The sequence below is a fragment of the Nansenia antarctica genome (genome assembly GCF_963989245.1).
Source record: "Nansenia antarctica genome assembly, chromosome: 3".
Classification (NCBI taxonomy): Eukaryota; Metazoa; Chordata; class Actinopteri; order Argentiniformes; family Microstomatidae; genus Nansenia; species Nansenia antarctica.
Window position 1 is genome coordinate 79,267,699 of NC_137688.1, and position 21,652 is coordinate 79,289,350.

Consider the following 21,652-nt stretch of genomic DNA (forward strand, 5'->3'; position numbering starts at 1 on the left):
ATACTAGCTTATCCTGATGTGATTTTGAAAATGTAAGGATACTGGGTGGTAGAACGCACATATCTAGGAAAAGTCATGAAAGGAGGGTCCTGAAATTTGAGTGCAAAGATATAACATTTATCTTTACTCACAGGGGTCAAATGAGCCCTCATGGCTGTTCTAGTGTTAAGATGTCTGTGTTTAACCTTCATTTTCATACACATAGTTGTACTGTAAACGGGGTATTTTGATGTCTTTAACACCATAGCTACAATAGATGTGGTAAATCATGCCTAGTCTTAGAGAGCCATTGAGAAGGAGCATCAGCAGCATATTGCTTGGGGTTACGGATCTACATGGGTCAACGGCTGGCTGAGAAGAAACAGATGTATCACTGTGCAAAGAGTCTGGACAGACCGTGCGGGGGACGTCCGTTACCACTGCTTTCTATTAACCTTTCACACAGGGCGAATCACAACAGCATGATTTATGCCACAGGGATGGAAGTCTGAGGTCATAGTCCTTCCCTTTAACAGGCAGAGAGAGCTATAGTATTGTAACCGAAGCAATTAAATCATGATTGTTTGTCCAGAAAAGATTGAAGATTTTTTCAATTCCATAGCAAGGGCATCCTTTCTCTGGAACCTATCTCTGAGGTGACTATCCGCAGGAGCTCGCAGTCACTTTTATGTGCAGTGGTAATCATTTAGTGTACCACTCTGGCTAGCACAGCTTTGAAGGGTGACACTTAACTCCCCTACTGTTCATCCTGAGCCCAAAGATAATGAGGGGCTGTGGGGCTGCTTTATGATGCCCTCTCGGAATGGGTAAATGAACTGTTGCAGCCTTTGCATACTGTAGCTGTATAGCTCGCGCAGACAGAGAGCTCCGAGTATTTTGTCAGATGGCTGGTTCACGCGGGCCTGGCTGTCCTGCGGCGAGAGACCTGTGAGACCCTGATGGATTTGATAGCCGGGCTTTTGGAGGACAGATGGTGTGCGTTGAGGTGATGGCAGTGGTGGTTTGTGTGTGTGTGTGTGTGTGTGTGTGTGTCTGTGTGTTTGTGTGGAGGAGGGTAGCTGATGAACAAGGGATTTAATGTTTCATGACCCAGTTCCGTACTAAGCAGTGATGTGTCCCTAGTCTGTGTGTGTGTGTGTGTGTGTGTGTGTGTGTGTGTGTGTGTGTTTGTACACATGTGTCTGTGTATCAGTATAGCGTTTGTAGCCATGGCTATTGTGTACTGTAATCACACCATTTTCTCTTTAGCTGTGGGGCTCACAATATGTAGTGTGGGAGGGGGGGGGGGGGAAACCTGGATGTCCAAAAGTGTGACATTGGTATCCTCTTGTGTAGAAGCCTGGAGAAGCTGGAGGTAGTATGTAGTATGCCTTTGCTGAGGGAGTGTGCCCGAGCCGCTCTCTATCCCTCCTTCATCACTGTCACCAAGCCTGTCCCCTACCTGGACGATCTGTCACTTCAGAGTGCACAACCCTCCTCCCTCGCTTGAGAGTGCACCCCTCCATGATACCTGTGACAGCCCTGTCACACGTCGAACATCCCTGCCATCTGTACTACAAGCTCAAGACTCTCTGTCGACATGTGGAGAAGCAGTGTGCCGTCACGACTCTGTCACCAGAGCTCATCACCGGAGGGGTTGATCATGATAACATACACCGACCTGTCCTGTCTCTCTCTCCTCGTCACACCACCACGACACGGGTACGACAACGGAAAAGCACAGCTGTATTCATTTGAGATTTGTTTCGGATTCCTCCTTGCTTCCCCCCCGTGAATATGTTATTATCTCAAATGTTACTGGTAATTACCCCAGTCCGTGAAAAATCCAGTTTGATGTGTTTTCGTGTTGCGTTGCGTTTTGTGTTGTTCTGACGGGTCAATGACCAGGGGTTTTTCATTCTCATTAACCTTTTCTATTAGAGATATGGTCCATTACACATGCAACGCTCATAACATATATTGTTCAAATCACCATAATCATCTCACTGTCCTTGTAAAAGCGTACAATTACCCAGAAGGCCTTCTGTCTGTCTGTCTGTCTACGATGACTAAGTGACTGCTAACATCCCGCCCTCGACAGTGGAAGCGTCCTGTGGCTCGCCGTGGTCGAGGCCTGTTCGTGGCGGCTGGGCCAGACACGTGGGCGTCCTCTCAGCCATCTCTCCCTCCTCAGTGGCTGTGTTGGGGAGGTTGTTGTCTGAGCTGCTGCTTCACTCTTTTCTAGTCTCCTGGCAGAATGGCTGTCACGTGGCGCGTTGAGACTGTTACATGATGATTCTACAAGCTTTAATGATGTGAGTGTCAACCCTTCCGGGGGTGGGGAGTCATGGAAGCTAGAGAGAGAATGATAACAAGGTAGCCTTGACGCAGGCAAGCAGTGGCGCCGACGATTTATTTGCCGGGTGCTTTTATTTATTTATTTTTTACAGTGGGGACACTTGAGAACAAATGCCTCAGCCACATACTGATAAGTCAGTTTGTCTGGAGTGGGATTAGAATAAATAATGACTCCTGCAGCTCGTCAAGGTCGGAACACCGACATTAAGCTTGTATTAACCCTGTTGAAAATGTTTCGCATGTGCGGCATTATGATACATGATTTACTGCATTAATTAGGCCGGTTTAGTATGTCAAATAGATTTTAATTACCTCCGCAGAATGGAATGAAAATATGCGTGTAGATCCAAGTGATTGCAGGCTAGCTCCACACTGTAGCTCACTGTGGGAAAGAAATGTCTTTAATACAATAACAATGTGACAATGTTTACTGAAAACTGTGTGAATACTGAAAACTGTGTGAATGACAAGAATGCAGAGCAGGATACTCTCATGTGATAAACCGAGGTTTTACCACTACTGATAAGCAGAGGGCTTGGGAGGAGAAGAGGCGCTGTTCCTTCTCACTCTGTGACAGTTATGTCTACTTTGACCAACAGTTGAGCCTACCATCCGCTTGTTAAGTCGTGACGTGTTTCCGGGTCCCAACGTTGGCTGAGGCGCTGTCTTCGAAATGGAGAAATAATAATAATAATAATAAATTATATTTATATAGCGCTTTTCCGAGGCTCAAATACCCTGACAATATGGAGAAAACGGGGAATAGATCTGAGTCTAAAAAACGATTAAACTGTCATTCTACCACTGTAGTTCAGAGGTACTCTGGTGCGGAGAATTTCTGGTTTAGACCCGGAAATAGTTAAACGTCACTTTTGACGTCAGACTTAACAAGCGGATAGCCAACCCTGGGACTGCCCCAGTTAAGCCATTGTACTGAGAAGCCCATTTTTGTTGCTCCGGAAAATCGCTCCTACTTGCAAGAACTACATAAATACTCTTAATGATTTGATAAGTCTCAGTCTCCTGGTTACAAAGTTTAGTATTCTGTAGATTTGAATCTGACAGTAACTGATTGTCCATGGTTCAGGGAGGAAGCTACTACAGCAGGAGAGGAGTGTCTGCCACTCGGTCTCTTTCTCTGTATTAAGGAGTAATCATAATCAATTGTCAGAGGTTAAAAAGTTAATCAAATCCCATGGACTGCTATTTAAAATCAACCTTCCCAAATGCTTACTTTACACCATGTTGACACCATAGCAAGGCATAATGCTGTTTTATATGGAGATAGATTAAGAGAGTAAAGAGTAAAATGCTCTCATATCTGCAAAATATGAATCACCATGTGCGGATACATTTTGACACTGCTGTTCAGCATGTTCATGGGGAAATGATCCACAAATGCATGGCGTTATCATAACTGGCTATGCCCGTTTAACTAGAACATTTTGACCACACTAGAAAGCCAGATGTACCGTGCACGCCTCCAAGGGCTTCTGCTGCATTGTGTTCATATTAATGCATGCTGCCCTGGATTAGAAAATGAAAATGTTAATGTAGTCTAAAACCTAGTGTGGTGCATTCTTTGATGTTGAGAAATGCACATATATTTTGTCATTGAGGTAAACAGTAGTAGCTGTATTGAATTACGAGACATTTGGCTTCTTACCAGAAGAGATGTCTGATCTCATCAAGGGGTACCACAAAGTCAACATCAAACAGAGTCCTGATAAGTAAACCATGCTCATCCTGGTGTAATGTTTTAGCTGTCAACAAGATAGAACTGTAAGGAGTGTGCCAGGTTGACGAATCAATCCAACTTTTCATCAAATAAGAACATGATTGAGTGTTTCTGTAATCCATTGTTATCATTACTTTTGTTCTAAGCTTTTGATTTGGGACCTGTAATCTTCCCTCTCGTCACAAACCTCCAATATGGCATAATCCAAATCATTCTTTAAAGCCTCTGGTAGGCACAGAAAGAGAGAGGAACAGAAAGCACATCGACATGCAGCTTCCTGGATGGGAACAGAACAAGGAGGCAGGGGAAACCGGTGGACGTATGGGGGTGGCTGGTGATCGGCGGTTCGAGCCCCGGCTTGCCACATGTCGGAGTGTCCTTGGGCAAGACACTGAACCCCAAAATTGCTCCCAGTGAGCGGGCCAGCGCCTTGCATGGCAGCTTGCCGCCATTGGTGTGTGAATGTGTGTGTGTGAATGGGTGAGAGGCCTGTTGTAAAGCGCTTTGGAGCAGGAAAAAAGGCGCTCTATAAAAGTGCAGTCCATTTACCATTTACCATTTTAGACATCTGAGGACGACCCTTACCTCCACTAGCTTCCATTTCCATTCGTAATTATAATGCCATTTGGAGTGTGAGTAATCACTCTGCTGTCATTTTAAATCCGCAACACTAATACGCCCAAATTTGCCAGCAACAGTATATGCATTTTGACAGCTGCTCTGTGTTTGTCTCCCTGGGTTACTGTCAATCACTGGGTATTATGTTAAACATGAGTAACCCACCTGTCCAGTCATGTTCTAATGCCTTGCCATGATTATAGACTTGATTATGGACTCCAACTGAGCAGGATGGCAAAGCTTGTCATCATGACCAGTTTAGGGGTCTGAGCTGTGCAGAACCCTGTTGTGTTTATTACGTGTTGGCGTTTATTAGGGATCCAAGCCTCAAAGGTAATCATTACTTGGGGTGATAGGGCCTTTTCAGCCGCAGCCCCGTCCCTCTGGAACGCCCTCCCCAACCACATCAGACAGGTCAACACCCTCCCAACATTTAAACAGGCCCTCAAAACCCACCTCTTCAAGCTCGCCTTCACCAGTTAACCCTCTCCCCCTCCCCTTCCCATGTGTCCCCAGCACTACCTTAATTAGGCCCCTATACTTTCTGTTATTTATTGGTTGTGTCTTTTTATTATTACTATCAATTTTTTCAGTTTGTAAAGCGTCTTTGAGTGTCTAGAAAAGCGCTATATATTATTATTACGTGCATGTACATTTGACTTGCTAGCTCGTTCGTAACGTTAGCATCAGTACTAATTACTGCATATATACGTATATATATAAATAATATTGTCACCATCAAATTGGTTTGCTGTGCTGTTGCCGTTCCCAATGATGTTGGTAGGGTTTGCAGCAAGCGAAGTACCAGGCAAAGTCAAATCTGCCTCTTTATTTACTGAAGTGGGTTTTGTGAGAGAAGCCTTGGAAGGCAGAAATCATTATTGTGTGATTTATTGGTTACTATTGTCCTATTATTGCTTTTATGCTGCATGGTTATGTTAAAGTACTTTGAGCTGCAACTTTTGCAGGAAAAGTGCTATACAAATAAAGGTTATTATTATTATTATTATTATTATTATTATTATTAAAGAATTGGTTTGGGACGAGTGAACCATTTCTATGGGCCAGTTTCACAGACAAGGCTTAAGCCTAATCCTGGACTAAAAAGCATCTTCAATGGAGATTTTACATTGAAAGTGTGATTTAGTCCAGGACTAGGCTTAAGCCTTGTCTGTGAAACTGGCCCTATATGTGTTCTACGTACCAGTAGTGTTGGAACCTGTCTGTACCTTCACCCAATAGCATTTTCCTTTTCCACAATTCTACTTACTGCAAGTAGCTACATACACATCAGTGTTTAAATTGATGTACTTTCCTTTTTTTCATTCTTGAAAACCTTATGTGACACTGACACGGTCTGGTGAAGAGGTCTGTATGTCGGCGATTCTCAAGTCGCGCAAATAATGAAAATGCTTATTTCTTTCAAGTGTTGAAGAGCCCACTCGATATAACAAACAACAGTTTTCACTGTTGGCAACAACAGGATCACTAAATACTTTGTGAATTGGATTCACTGTCTCATCTGCCTTAGGCTACTGGGCAAGTGATACATGGCTTGTAAACAGACGTACGTTTTAGGATATCAAAAAGCAAGGACTGTATAATCATCTAATTAAGTGTAGTTATGTGTTTTTACCATGTTGATGTTCTATCAACATGTTGTGAGGTGCTAAACATGCTGTTTGATGTTATCTAATGTTCCTTTTTAGCACTAGCCTAATAGCAGCTGTTTTGCATGTGTTTTGATTCAGAGAGCGTTGTTTCTCCGCTATTTGGTTTGAGGTGTAGCAACATTCAAATAAGCATACACTACATGGACAAAAGTATGTGGACACAATTCTTCTCTGGGGCTGTTTTCATGGTTTGGGCTAGGCTCCTTAGTTCCAGTGAAGGGACATCTTCAACGCTACAGCATACAATGCCATTCTAGAGAATTGTGTGCTTCCAACTTTGTGGCAACAGTTTGGGGAAGGCCCTTTCCAGTTTCAGCTGGTCTAACACATAACTGGGTATATAGTATGGCAGTTTGACAGACAGGTTTGCGTGTTCACAGGCGTGCTTCCTCCGAGCCACTGACCTGACCTGGTTCAGCTAATCCAAAACATTCCACTCAGATCTTTTCCATTCATTGATAATTAACATTTAATCTGGAAGCCACAATAATTATCTTCACATCAGAGAGCACAATTAGTCACTATTACCATCAGAGTGTCACTATGGCGTCTTTTTCCTTGGATATTGGGAGAAAAGAAAGTTACTCAAAGCCAACTGTGTTTTTTTGTCCTCAGGGTGGAGAATAGAAGTGTCTGTCTTTATTGAAAAATACCCCATTTTAGAAAAAACGATGTTCTATTAACATCCATTTCAGATTCTCAACTCTCAATTGAAGGAAGGAAGTAAAAGGAAGTAAAAAAGTGGGGAAGGGCACAACACAAACAGACAAACACTATGTATGACTATGTATTCCTCCCATTTCTATCTCTCAGACATATCTATAACATGACAAACTTGTCCCAGCTATGACTTGTTGCCTGGGCCAGAGGTGGCCAGAGTTTAGAAGTTGACCATATCACGATGGCACTAGTGAGTTTTATTTCAGGTCATTCACCTCTTCAAAAAAACTAAACACCAGGAGGTATCTTTGAGCATAATGGACATGCTTACAGTGTGTTTTAGGCCCAATCCCATTTCCCTTATTTACCCCTACCCCTCGTTTCGGAGTGCCACTTGCTTTTCGGCTTGCCCCTCGGAAGAGAGTCTGAAGGGGCAGTGGTTGAACATCTCCCTATGTTTCCATGTCATGGGCAACGACAAGAATAAAACTAATTATATTTTCATTTCCATTTCCCGTTAACAAACAAAAGTGTGACAATGTATCCAGCCCCTAGAGAGATACAACTTGAATGATGAGCACACTCTAATCACACTCCTCCCCTAGAATAGTAAAGTTATTCAATTAACAAATTATATTAGATCATAGAAGATGGACATGCAAACATTGATTTTACTGTAGCCAAAATGGTGCATTTCCGAGAACTGTTCCCGCACCCCACCCCAACCCCCCACCCCCTTCCTACATGCCTGGCAATAACAATTTTGACCACATGGCAACTGTATGACTTTTACTGACAAATCGGTTGCATAAACTTCTAGCTGATTTAGCCCTAATTTGTCATTGACTAGATAACAGATTTCCAATAAAGTGTGCATGGATTTGGCAGAGCTTGTGATGCTTAATGATAACAACTTATATAGTAGCAGCAGATGACGGCAGAAGATGACTGTGAAATCAGCCCACATTTGCTGACAAAATTGGCTCACCCTTCCTCCCACTATGTTGTAATTCACAGCCCATCAAGCTTATCACAGCCCAGATGCTCGTCATGGTTCTATGATCTAACTAATGTAAGCCTATGTGCAGTATGTTGCCGTGTTAAGATGCAGTAGTCATAGAGAACACAAGTATATAGGCCTACCAGTTTCTCTGTCTTACATTAACATTGCATAGTTTTTAGAGAACTTTGGCACAAGCGAATGAATTCACTGATGTGTGTAAAATACTCATTTGAAGGTTGTACTGTTCATAATAAAGTCATGATGCTAATTATGTCTACGTGCGCATCCATGATCGGAGTGCCCTCTTTCATCTCTTTTCATCTTTGGTTGGATGCAGAGAAACAAACATGTCAGCGTGCACAAACAAGTGTATAGCCGCCGTCTTTCAACTTTTGGAAAGTGTTTTAGTCCATTATTTTGATCACTGGTGATGTGATGCATTGTGAATTCACCATTAGCTAATTATATGATGCTTTCTGTCAGCCAATAGTTGGCTCAATTAGACTGCTTGTAAGCTCACTTTCCCCAGAGCTAGAAATAACATAGTCTTTGCCTTTGCAGTTTTGTTCCTCTCCATTTGCTCAGTTTGTAATGACAACCTGATCCACACAGTGTGTAATTGATACCTATGCAAATCAGAGACCCTATAAAAACAAAGAAATGAATTCCAAAATTACATGAACAGTTACCGTTGCATTAAGATGGACTCACACGGGGTGCTTAGGTGGCGTAGCGGGTTAAGCGTCGACCATGTAACCGCAGGGTCCCCAGTTCGATTCCGGCCGGGGACATATCCTGCATGTCATCCCTCCTCTCTCTCTCACCCATCCTTCCTGTCATAATCTATACTGTATTGTCAATAAAAATGAAAAATATGAGTGGGACTGTCCTCTTTTGCATTTTAGCTCTTTTTAAGCGTGTCATAGCACAGCGGTTCTTAAAACTGGGGGGTGCAACCTCTTGGGGGTCGCCAAAAATATGGGAGCGAGATGGTCGCGAGATGATTTTCTGTGTTAATGTATTAAACACGTTTTTAAAATGTAAATGTATTGTTTTGATAAATGATTCAGCAGTCTGAGAGGGTTTCCATACTGTTCCTCTAACGGATGCTCGGTCTACACAAACTCTAATCTTTCCCGCTCTATTAAAGAACACAAGCTGAATACACAAGCAAGTACAAAAGTATACAGATATCAAAGCAGGATCCTGGTCTGGTCTGGTGGTCTGCTGGGCTGGATAAGAGGCCGGTCTGCCCCTGTGCGAAGGCCTTTATGTATTTTCGTATGCAAATATCTACCACAGACCATGGCCTATCACCTTCACTGTAGAGATGGTCAAGATGTGAAAAGGGGAGAGCCCAATATGACGTCACCTGGCCAAGCTAGGGCAGATTCACATGACCATATAAGGACAGTCAGTGTCCTGAGCATAGGGTCGTCATAATACCCCCATCTTCAGTAGAACAGGCCCACACCATGTGTGTTTCAAGTAAAAATATACTACACTCAGCTAAAATGAAAAGATGAACCGGTCGCTCCGGAAAAAGCCAGTGAAGTTCAGAAGAGCCGCTCTACAAGTGGGTCTATTGTTCCTACGTGAACATCCATTAGGTGGGATAGGCCTACATACAGTATATAAGACAGCAGGAGATGACTGTGACAGCAGTTTCTGCTGTGTTATGCTGTTGGAACTTCTGTGTATGTCTGACCATCTACATCAATAAAATAAACGTTGCTCACATTGAGGACATACAGTTGTATGGACTTGCAAAATAAAATGTGTCTGTGAAAAAACGGTGTGGTCAGCCCAACCAAACACCTCCATGGCAGCTCACACGATCAATAGCCACCATCGGATTATATTCCACTTTTGTTTTGAGTTTTAGTCAATTATTTTGATCACTAGTGAGTTCCCCCGTAATGTGATGCATTTATTTCAAATTGTAATCACTATTGGGGTTTCTGTCAGCTGAGAGTTGGCTCAATGAGACTACTAGTAAGATCACTCTTTCCCCAGTAGCCTTAGCCTACTTTTCAGATTTGGATGAGAACTGTGTTATGCTGTTGCTATTTCGGTGTACATCGACATACAAAAATAAACTGTTTCTGTGAAAAGACAGTTGAAATATCAACGTTTCCTAGATCTGACATGTCATGAATGCTGCATAGATTTCTCCTGGCCCAAACACTACTTTCCAAATAGGGATCCATCTGATTACTTGTAATTTAAGGGCAAACAGTTTGAGCACATAAGAGGGCAGTAGCAACACGATACAGGCTCACCACACAAAATGCAGAGACTCCACCATCATCGAGGCTGTGCTGGGTATTTATCTTAAGGGCAGATGCAAGAAACTTTAATCTATTTTAGTCAGGTTAACTACAATTTGCCTGAAGAACACAAGACAACGATAAAAAGACAATTTCGGACTCAAAAAGTGCTAATTAAAAGAACACTAAGCTACCCAGCTTACCAGCAACACAGCATCTAACAGATGCATAAGCAGCCGAGCCATTGGCCTCTTGCCAAATAATTTCAGTCAAATTAAACTGATCTTACATCCAGCCTTGTGGATGGGGCATCAGTTGCGTTGTGTCTTAATTGGCCACTCTGAAATGGGGAAAAAAAGGGTGTCTGAACTGGGAGTCTCTTATAAACTATGCACTACCGGTTTGTATTCTTATCCATTTGTATAAATGTTGTTCTATCAGCCCAGGCATTTCTTAATGTCTTAGCCTGCCACACAGATGGCCTCTGATGAAATCGAGACATAAGTTGATTGGCTCAAATCTTGGCAGTCTTTTACTGGCCACACTGACTCTCATCAAAACCAAATGAAATGAGTCTAGATTCTCTTTAGATGGTCTGTATGTTTCTCCTCTCATCTGGTTTTGATGAGTCCGTCCAGTGTTCCACAGTCAAACTGCTCTAAACCAGATGAGATGAGATGAGGTGAGTAGATTTCCCAAATGGTCTGTGTATTTCTAAACACTGTTGGGTTGGGATGTGACTTGCGATTGTGTATGAGACAATTTCATAGGTGCTTTGATTAATAGAAGCTAGTGAACTCTAAGCTCACAACAAGTGGAAAACCTTGTGCGAACTGCGAATCACCAAGCGAATAGAGAGCATTCAGCATCCGTGCATGTTGATGTGGCGTGGCAAACATCTTCTCGTGGTGCCCCCCGTAAGTAGCTAATGACTGCCAAAAACAAGAAGCGAAACAAAGTTTGCCAACCAGGGCCCCTCACCCGGGCTGGTGTTCGGCAGGAAGCCGAGTGTGGCGCAGAGGACCAAACCGCAGACCATGTTATCCTGGATTGCCCGGTGTACCACCCACCCAACGGGATGCATGGTCTGTCGGTATTAGATGACGAGACGATGACGTGGCTTCTGGAGGGGTGTCCAGAAATATAGCCCGGGTGAGCCCCTCAACCAGGTCTCGGGGTGGTAAAAGGGTAGCCCCTCGGCCCCGAGCCTGGTGGAGTGGAGAGGAAAACAACTACCCACACGCCGAAGAAGAAGATTAATAGAAGTGGATCGGCTTTCCTCAAGGGTTGATGCTTGTCAAGTGAAGTCTTCTAGATGCTTCTACAGTCACTTGTGTGTAGTACGTGGTTAGCGCTGTGCTACGCTGCCGCAAGCACTCATTCATACTTCTGCGTAGCCTGTGTGCAGTGGTGTCTTTCATATTACCAATAACATAGCCGTTGAGAACGGTTGCAGTCAAAGTACGGTAGTAGAAGTCAGATTGTACTACAGGCTACCTTGTGTTTACCTCAGGATAGTTTGTCTTGGTCTCCTGGTTTTTTATGAACACAATTGGTCCCACACTGTGTGTGTGTGTGCGTGTGTGTCTGTGTGCATGCATGTGTAGAGAGGCATAGTTAATGTGTTACATGACAGGATCAAAGGTCAACATAGTGCAACTTCAGTACATGTACAGACAGTGATACAGCAGTGTATTCAGAGCCAGAGAGCTTTGTACCTAACCCGTGCAGATTCATGTTGTATATGTGTCACACTGTCACACTGTCAAAGCACAGCATGGTGTTCAAATGATCAATACCATTTAAAACAAAGTGTTCACTTATCCAATACACAGGACAAATGGAAGGCCTTGGGAAACAGGTGTTAACTGTAACACACCAAAACAGCTTATATGCAGCATTCGAGTTGAGGGGGGATGGCATCCCCCCTGAAATAAAAACTGCCATCCCCCCTTTCCATCCCTTATGTCATTTTATCAATGAACGTGGTATTACTGCTATTTCAACATTCAGTGTTGCGCATATTGAGTAAAATACTGTGGGCGAGGGGGGACGCACACATGCAATGACATTTTTACCAAGTCACTGACACTGAAGTCACTGACGCTGTGGGGATGCAAACATTTTCCCCATATGATAAAATCCACCATCCCCCCTGATTTTCTTTTACACTTTGAGCACTGCTTTCATTCACAAATGTCATGCTTTCATTCGACTTTCATGCTTGCACTCGCCGCCCCTATGTTAGCAAGCATTAGAAACATAACACGTGTGTGTTCTAAAATAAATACCTTTGAAAAGAAGAAGTGCTTTTAGTGTCCTGGTGAGGGCCGCTGTGAGGGGGGATGTTGTGGTGTTTCGTTGCCGCTTGGATGCAATTTAGAGTGGCATTAACTGAGTGTGTGGCCAGGCAGAGCTCTTATGTCACTGCCACTCAAACCTCAGATCTGTCGAAGCTGCACTGTATGATGGGCGACCTACATTAAGCTTGAAGTCCCTGTCGAGGCAGCAGTAATACAAGGGCCGGGAGCAAGAGGGATTAGTCTGTCCGTGTGCGATGGGAATGCTCTGCTGATAAAGGTCCCCTTTTTTTAAGCCATTCACGGGAGATGGAACAATGTAATAATGGACGCCATTACCATTACGCAACCCTGCGATATTGTATTGTCATGTAAAAATGCAGTATCTCGTATGGCTGTATGATGTGTTCCCTTTCAGTCCCCTGAAGTTACAATAGATCAATGCTAATACACTTGGAAAATGGAAAATATTGCAAGACTGATATTTTCTTATTTTCAATAATACGGTATGTTATAAGAGGGTTAAATTACATTTCAAAAAGTCCTGATGTTGATCTGTTAATAATGTTGTTAATCTATTTTAGATTATCTCTTTAATGTCTTTAGCGTCTGATAGGTGTTATGCATTTTTTTTTCTTGCCCGGTTTTGCCATCAGTTATAATGGTAGAGATACCCCAAAAAGTTGAAGAAGAACTAGTGTCCAGAATGGATCTTTAGTCTATGTGCTCAGCAATCTACTGCCTTTTCTCAGGTACCTCTTTGAAATACAGGTGTTGACTCCTCTTCACACTCCCTGCGGGGCTCCTGTGGGTCGTCCTGTTGAGAGTAGAGAGAGCCGAGGCCTGGGGTCCTGTGCTCTGCTAGGAGCCTTGTAATCCCACAGCCCTCTGCCACCTCCTCCACCTAACCATGACAAACTGGATCCGCTCCCTCTCAAAGAGCCACAAGGCACCTTTCCTCCTCGTCCTTTCATCAGGTTTGTCCTGTCCCGCTTCTGTCTGGGTCCTCCCGCGGGAATAAAGGCTGCTGGCACTGCCAGGACCCGGGCACTTAGATCCCAGGCCTGGCGGGGGTAAGGATCAGACACTGTGGTGGCCCTGTTTAAGACCCCACTAATGGGTTTAGACAAATCCGCACATTTTCAACAGGTTTTCTGATTTGGAGGACATCAACAAGCTGTCTGACCCGGCACTTGACTTGAGAAACAAAGCCAAAATCATGTGAAGTGGTTGAATATAGGGAGCTTCCTTTTGCATCCCTCCTCCCTCCCAACGGTACACACCACTCGAAGCTCCTTAGTCAACACGGTTTGAATGTGTAGCGCATGCCAACGGGATGTCACGCTTCATTCGCATGAATTCATACAAAAAAGCAGAGCACCAAGTTCGTATGAAACCTTATGAACCAGGTCGCTATGAAAAGCTACGAGTGAGACGAGCAGATGTGAAAAGGTACATTCATACTGGCAGTTCAATAAGGAAGACAACGCCTCGTCACCCCAACGTATAATCTTCACATTGCTGGTTCGAATCGTTTTTTTGTGTTAGATGGTTGCTAATGCCTTCCCCTGACAACTTCCCCTAACCTTAACAGCCGTGCCTTTTTTACCTACTAAAAGAGCCGCCTCGGGGGGGGGGGGGGGGGCTCTTTTTCAATGCAAAAAACTGCAAAATAGCTTTATATTAGCTAACATTTTTCTTTACTTGTGGCTGATTAAGTGTTAACCGCTCAAAGTGAATGCCTAATAATGCCTACCCGCCACAGCCTATTCTAAAGCTATTGTACTATAACTCTATGTAGAGTAGAAGTGTTTTGGGGGGTCATGTGATCTGACCTCAGTCTTCACTCGTTTCCTTGCCATAATCAATGACAATTTGAAGACAATCAAGGAGCGAGTGATGCATACAAACATTCGTTTGTTCTGTTTGTGTTCCTCACACAGGATTCCTAAGCACTGGTGACCAAGCAGCAAAGGGGAACTATGGACTGCTGGACCAGATTCAAGCCCTGAGGTGGATCAAAGAGAATATCCAGGCTTTTAAAGGGGATCCGAAGAGAGTGACAATATTTGGCTCTGGTGCTGGTGCATCATGTGTGAGTCTGTTGACGCTGTCACACTACTCAGAAGGTACGTACTGTATGTATGTACCCAGCACTCAAGTTGAGGGGGGATGGCATCCCCCCTGAAATAAAAACGGTCAAAATCATCCCCCTTCTAAAACTGCCATCCCCCCTTTCCATCCCTTGTGTAATTTTATCAATGAACGTGGTATTACTGATATTTTAACATTTAGTTTTGCGCATATTGAGTAAAATACTGTGGGCGAGGAGGGGGGCACGCACACATGCAATGTGTGTATGTGGTGATGCTTTTGTCTGACACACTTACTAACCTCAAAGATATTCCCTGTATAGTTGTGTCATGATATGCAGAAAATCAGCTAAACCAGTCATTTAGATTACTTTGGGACTGGCCAACACATCAAATAATAACACTTTCACAGTCACTGTCAATCTGTTTAATTTTTAATGAATTAATAACAACATGTGTCTTTATCTAGGCCCACCATGGGGTATATGGACTTGGATTTGGACTAATTCCAATTATTAGCTACGATTCTGCATAGAAGAAGAGCTGTGGATATTAATTGCATTTACATTTACATTTGAACCATTTTAGCTTTGAGAGAGTAGCTATAAGAAGGCAGAAATTGTACCCCCCAAAAAAACAGCCGTATTTTTCTTCACTGTGAGACATGGGTTATTTAAAGAGTCAGACTACACCACGGTGCCTTTTTCAGAGATTACATGTGGCGTCACATTTCATCGCCACATGTTACAGTGAGAGAGATAACAAGCAGAGTGTGTGCACAGGTTCACTCAAGTGTAAAATAATTCCACAGTCACTAGATATTTGTGTGACCAGCCAGATAGAGGTTGTGGGTGGATATCAGAATGGAATACCGCGACATTATACTGCATTTACATCTGGCTGCTTCTCATTATTGAAAATAGCATTCTAGAAATGTGAATCCGAAGGTCATTCTAATAAATAACAGACTAGTTTCATTGTTGTTCAGCCTCAGCACTGTGTATAGTGACACAGAGAGAGAGATAGGCAAATGAATAGCTCTGCAGCTGAATCTCACCGGATGATACGTGCATAAATAACTGTGAAAACAACTATAACCTAATCAGTCTCATGAGATCAAAACCGCACATAGATCTTACAGCACAGCTTGCAAGTTCGGACTTCATTCCAATCCATATAAATCAACATTAAGTTAAGCAGGAAATGAAAGGGTCTTGCAGTCGTCAATGGACTTCGTTTCTCTGTCCATGCTACTGACAGCAGGGAGTGTTGCTTCAGAGAGAAAAAAACAACCGGATGACCAACAGGAAACTTCAGATGATTATTTTTGGGAATAGCTTTCTCTGATTTCTCCAAGGAAACATTTAGCTATTCCTGGTCATATTCAGGGGTGCACATAACTTTTTGGGGCCAGTGCTCAGAGGAGCACCTAGGGATGCTGCTTGGTGCTCCCCGAGCTCGCGAGTCACGACCCGTCCCACAGGATGGATGAAAAAGGGATACATGGATAACTTATATTAGCAAAACGAAATTTATTCATAAATAAAGATGAACGAACAAATGATTGTATGCAAAACAAAATAAACAAATGCAAAATCAAATGACTGCTCTTTAAGCATGAAAGTCTGTCAGACTCCTTTAAACACACTGAAATCAACTGACATCTCTTTAAGCACTAACTGAATGTCTGTTCTTTAAACACAATGAAATCAACTGACATCTCTTTAAGCACTAACTGAATGTCTGTTCTTTAAACACAATGAAATCAACTGACATCTCTTTAAGCACTGCTCTGTTCTGTAAACACTGAAATCAACTTTTCAACAAAAAGTTACAGCCTAAGCATTTACTTATGCTTAATCATCATCACTGCTCTCTTGACTGCTGTAAGTTATCACTGTCCTCAATTTCAACCATGGTAGAGGATGTTGTAGGGCAGGCCATCACTTTAAATAGTTCGTTATTTTGATTGTGCAATAAAGTCTTTTTTTTTTTTTTCTAATAGAATTCCCAACCATATTCCCTGGGTCAGGGGTCTAGGTGCGATAATGAAGCTGTAAAACAAACGTCTGAACGTTTGAAAGCTTCAGAGAAAAGAAACGTGAAGCCCCTTGGTGTTGTTTTTCCTTTTAGCGACGAGTCGTTCGGGACTGAATTTTCACGTGTCGGCGTGATAACCGTGATAACCGTGCGATACGTGATACGCGGAATGAAAGTACGAGTTACGATACTTTCCGAATGTTTTCGTGAGGGGAGTCGCCGTGGTCGTCGTGATGGATACTCGTCGGGCCTTCGGCTGAGGGGACGGCAAATAGTTACTTACTTGGTGGGGCTTGCTTCTTGGACCCAGCTGTTGGTGCGCAAAAGCGCCTTCATGCGGCTGATCTGCCGCGCAGCACGCATTTTGGCGACGCATGCGCACTGGCGCACCAGTTATGTGCACCCCTGGTCATATTCCCTTTATCTCAAATCCATGAAATAGAAGAAAGTAGAGCTTTCCTTCTGCCTCGTTTCTAGGTTTAGATCTAGGTGCTGCTGGCAAGATTTGAGCTCACTCCTGGGGTGTTCCATTGAGTTATCTTAGATTTTAAAAATCTGTCAACAGACAGTTGTGAGAAGGCCAGTTGTGACAAAGACAGTTGTGAGAAGGACAGTTGTGATAAAGACAGTTGTGAGAAGGACAGTTGTGAGAAGGACAGTTGTGAGAAGGACAGTTGTGAGAAGGACAGTTGTGAGAAGGACAGTTGTGAGAAGGACAGTTGTGAGAAGGACAGTTGTGAGAAGGCCAGTTGTGAGAAGGACAGTTGTGAGAAGGACAGTTGTGAGAAGGACAGTTGTGAGAAGGACAGTTGTGAGAAGGACAGTTGTGAGAAGGACAGTTGTGAGAAGGACAGTTGTGAGAAGGACAGTTGTGAGAAGGACAGTTGTGAGAAGGACAGCTGTGAGAAGGACAGTTGTGAGAAGGACAGTTGTGATAAAGACAGTTGTGAGAAGGACAGTTGTGAGAAGGACAGTTGTGAGAAGGACAGTTGTGAGAAGGACAGTTGTGAGAAGGACAGTTGTGAGAAGGACAGTTGTGAGAAGGACAGTTGTGAGAAGGACAGTTGTGAGAAGGACAGTTGTGAGAAGGACAGTTGTGAGAAGGACAGTTGTTAGAAGGACAGTTGTGATAAAGACAGTTGTGATAAAGACAGTTGTGAGAAGGCCAGTTGTGAGAAGGACAGTTGTGAGAAGGACAGTTGTGAGAAGGACAGTTGTGAAAAGGACAGTTGTTAGAAGGCCAGTTGTTAGAAGGACAGTTGTGAGAAGAACAGTTGTGAGAAGGACAGTTGTGAGAAGGACAGTTGTGAGAAGGACAGTTGTGAGAAGGACAGTTGTGATAAAGACAGTTGTGAGAAGGACAGTTGTGAGAAGGACAGTTGTGATAAAGACAGTTGTGAGAAGGACAGTTGTGAGAAGGCCAGTTGTGAGAAGGACAGTTGTGAGAAGGACAGTTGTGAGAAGGACAGTTGTGAGAAGGACAGTTGTGAGAAGGACAGTTGTGATAAAGACAGTTGTGAGAAGGCCAGTTGTGAGAAGGACAGTTGTGAGAAGGACAGTTGTGAGAAGGACAGTTGTGAGAAGGACAGTTGTGAGAAGGACAGTTGTGAGAAGGACAGTTGTGAGAAGGACAGTTGTGAGAAGGACAGTTGTGAGAAGGACAGTTGTGAGAAGGACAGTTGTGTGAAGGACAGTTGTGATAAAGACAGTTGTGACAAAGACAGTTGTGAGAAGGACAGTTGTGAGAAGGACAGTTGTGAGAAGGACAGTTGTGTGAAGGACAGTTGTGATAAAGACAGTTGTGAGAAGGACAGTTGTGATAAAGACAGTTGTGAGAAGGACAGTTGTGATAAAGACAGTTGTGATAAAGACAGTTGTGAGAAGGACAGTTGTGAGAAGGACAGTTGTGAGAAGGACAGTTGTGTGAAGGACAGTTGTGATAAAGACAGTTGTGAGAAGGACAGTTGTGATAAAGACAGTTGTGAGAAGGACAGTTGTGATAAAGACAGTTGTGATAAAGACAGTTGTGAGAAGGACAGTTGTGAGAAGGACAGTTGTGATAAAGACAGTTGTGAGATGGACAGTTGTGAGAAGGCCAGTTGTGACAAAGACAGTTGTGAGAAGGACAGTTGTGAGAAGGACAGTTGTGAGAAGGACAGTTGTGAGAAGGACAGTTGTGAGAAGGACAGTTGTGAGAAGGCCAGTTGTGAGAAGGACAGTTGTGAGAAGGACAGTTGTGAGAAGGACAGTTGTGATAAAGACAGTTGTGAGAAGGACAGTTGTGAGAAGGACAGTTGTGAGAAGGACAGTTGTGAGAAGGACAGTTGTGAGAAGGACAGTTGTGAGAAGGACAGTTGTGAGAAGGACAGTTGTGAGAAGGACAGTTGTGACAAAGACAGTTGTGATAAAGACAGTTGTGAGAAGGACAGTTGTGAGAAGGACAGTTGTGACAAAGACAGTTGTGACAAAGACAGTTGTGAGAACGACAGTTGTGAGAAGGACAGTTGTGAGAAGGACAGTTGTGAGAAGAACAGTTGTGAGAAGGACAGTTGTGATAAAGACAGTTGTGAGAAGGACAGTTGTGAGAAGGACAGTTGTGATAAAGACAGTTGTGAGAAGGACAGTTGTGAGAAGGACAGTTGTGATAAAGACAGTCGTGAGAAGGACAGTTGTAAGAAGGACAGTTGTGAGAAGGCCAGTTGTGACAAAGACAGTTGTGAGAAGGACAGTTGTGAGAAGGACAGTTGTGAGAAGGACAGTTGTGACAAAGACAGTTGTGAGAAGGACAGTTGTGAGAAGGACAGTTGTGATAAAGACAGTTGTGAGAAGGACAGTTGTGAGAAGGACAGTTGTGAGAAGGACAGTTGTGAGAAGGACAGTTGTGAGAAGGACAGTTGTGAGAAGGACAGTTGTGAGAAGGACAGTTGTGATAAAGACAGTTGTGAGAAGGACAGTTGTGATAAAGACAGTTGTGATAAAGACAGTTGTGAGAAGGACAGTTGTGAGAAGGACAGTTGTGATAAAGACAGTTGTGAGAAGGACAGTTGTGATAAAGACAGTTGTGATAAAGACAGTTGTGAGAAGGACAGTTGTGAGAAGGACAGTTGTGAGAAGGACAGTTGTGAGAAGGACAGTTGTGAGAAGGACAGTTGTGAGAAGGACAGTTGTGATAAAGACAGTTGTGAGAAGGACAGTTGTGATAAAGACAGTTGTGAGAAGGACAGTTGTGAGAAGGACAGTTGTGAGAAGGACAGTTGTGAGAAGGACAGTTGTGACAAAGACAGTTGTGAGAAGGACAGTTGTGAGAAGGACAGTTGTTAGAAGGCCAGTTGTGAGAAGGACAGTTGTGATAAAGACAGTTGTGATAAAGACAGTTGTGAGAAGGACAGTTGTGAGAAGGACAGTTGTGAGAAGGACAGTTGTGAGAAGGACAGTTGTGACAAAGACAGTTGTGAGAAGGACAGTTGTGAGAAGGACAGTTGTGAGAAGGACAGTTGTGAGAAGGACAGTTGTGAGAAGGACAGTTGTGAGAAGGACAGTTGTGACAAAGACAGTTGTGACAAAGACAGTTGTGAGAAGGACAGTTGTGAGAAGGACAGTTGTGACAAAGACAGTTGTGAGAAGGACAGTTGTGAGAAGGACAGTTGTGAGAAGGACAGTTGTGATAAAGACAGTTGTGATAAAGACAGTTGTGAGAAGGACAGTTGTGAGAAGGACAGTTGTGACAAAGACAGTTGTGAGAAGGACAGTTGTGATAAAGACAGTTGTGAGAAGGACAGTTGTGAGAAGGACAGTTGTGAGAAGGACAGTTGTGATAAAGACAGTTGTGATAAAGACAGTTGTGATAAAGACAGTTGTGAGAAGGACAGTTGTGAGAAGGACAGTTGTGAGAAGGACAGTTGTGTGAAGGACAGTTGTGAGAAGGACAGTTGTGAGAAGGACAGTTGTGAGAAGGACAGTTGTGAGAAGGACAGTTGTGAGAAGGACAGTTGTGAGAAGGACAGTTGTGAGAAGGACAGTTGTGAGAAGGACAGTTGTGATAAAGACAGTTGTGAGAAGGACAGTTGTGAGAAGGACAGTTGTGAGAAGGACAGTTGTGAGAAGGACAGTTGTGAGAAGGACAGTTGTGAGAAGGACAGTTGTGAGAAGGCCAGTTGTGATAAAGACAGTTGTGAGAAGGACAGTTGTGAGAAGGACAGTTGTGAGAAGGACAGTTGTGATAAAGACAGTTGTGATAAAGACAGTTGTGAGAAGGACAGTTGTGAGAAGGACAGTTGTGAGAAGGACAGTTGTGATAAAGACAGTTGTGAGAAGGACAGTTGTGAGAAGGACAGTTGTGAGAAGGACAGTTGTGAGAAGGACAGTTGTGAGAAGGACAGTTGTGAGAAGGACAGTTGTGAGAAGGACAGTTGTGAGAAGGACAGTTGTGAGAAGGACAGTTGTGAGAAGGACAGTTGTGAGAAGGACAGTTGTGATAAAGACAGTTGTGAGAAGGACAGTTGTGAGAAGGACAGTTGTGAGAAGGACAGTTGTGATAAAGACAGTTGTGAGAAGGACAGTTGTGAGAAGGACAGTTGTGAGAAGGACAGTTGTGAGAAGGACAGTTGTGAGAAGGACAGTTGTGATAAAGACAGTTGTGAGAAGGACAGTTGTGAGAAAGACAGTTGTGAGAAGGACAGTTGTGAGAAAGACAGTTGTGATAAAGACAGTTGTGAGAAGGACAGTTGTGAGAAGGCCAGTTGTGACAAAGACAGTTGTGAGAAGGACAGTTGTGAGAAGGACAGTTGTGATAAAGGACAGTTGTGAGAAGGACAGTTGTGAGAAGGACAGTTGTGAGAAGGCCAGTTGTGAGAAGGCCAGTTGTGATAAAGACAGTTGTGAGAAGGACAGTTGTGAGAAGGACAGTTGTGAGAAGGACAG

General features: G+C 43.5%; 1 protein-coding gene across 4 annotated transcripts in view; it reads left to right on the forward strand.

Moving 5' to 3' along the window:
- The window catches only part of nlgn4xa (neuroligin 4 X-linked a), a gene marked incomplete at its 3' end in the record, with an annotated part of 82,698 nt that overhangs the window by 45,772 nt on the left and 15,274 nt on the right, over positions 1–21,652 (forward strand). For 3 of the 4 annotated variants that reach the window (XM_080525371.1, XM_080525370.1, XM_080525372.1), the window contains one exon: positions 14,543–14,728. In XM_080525371.1, coding sequence (XP_080381497.1) covers positions 14,543–14,728 — 186 coding nt within the window. Of the gene's footprint in view, positions 1–14,542; positions 14,742–21,652 lie in introns of all 4 variants that reach the window. The other variant, XM_080525373.1, reaches the window with a different exon arrangement.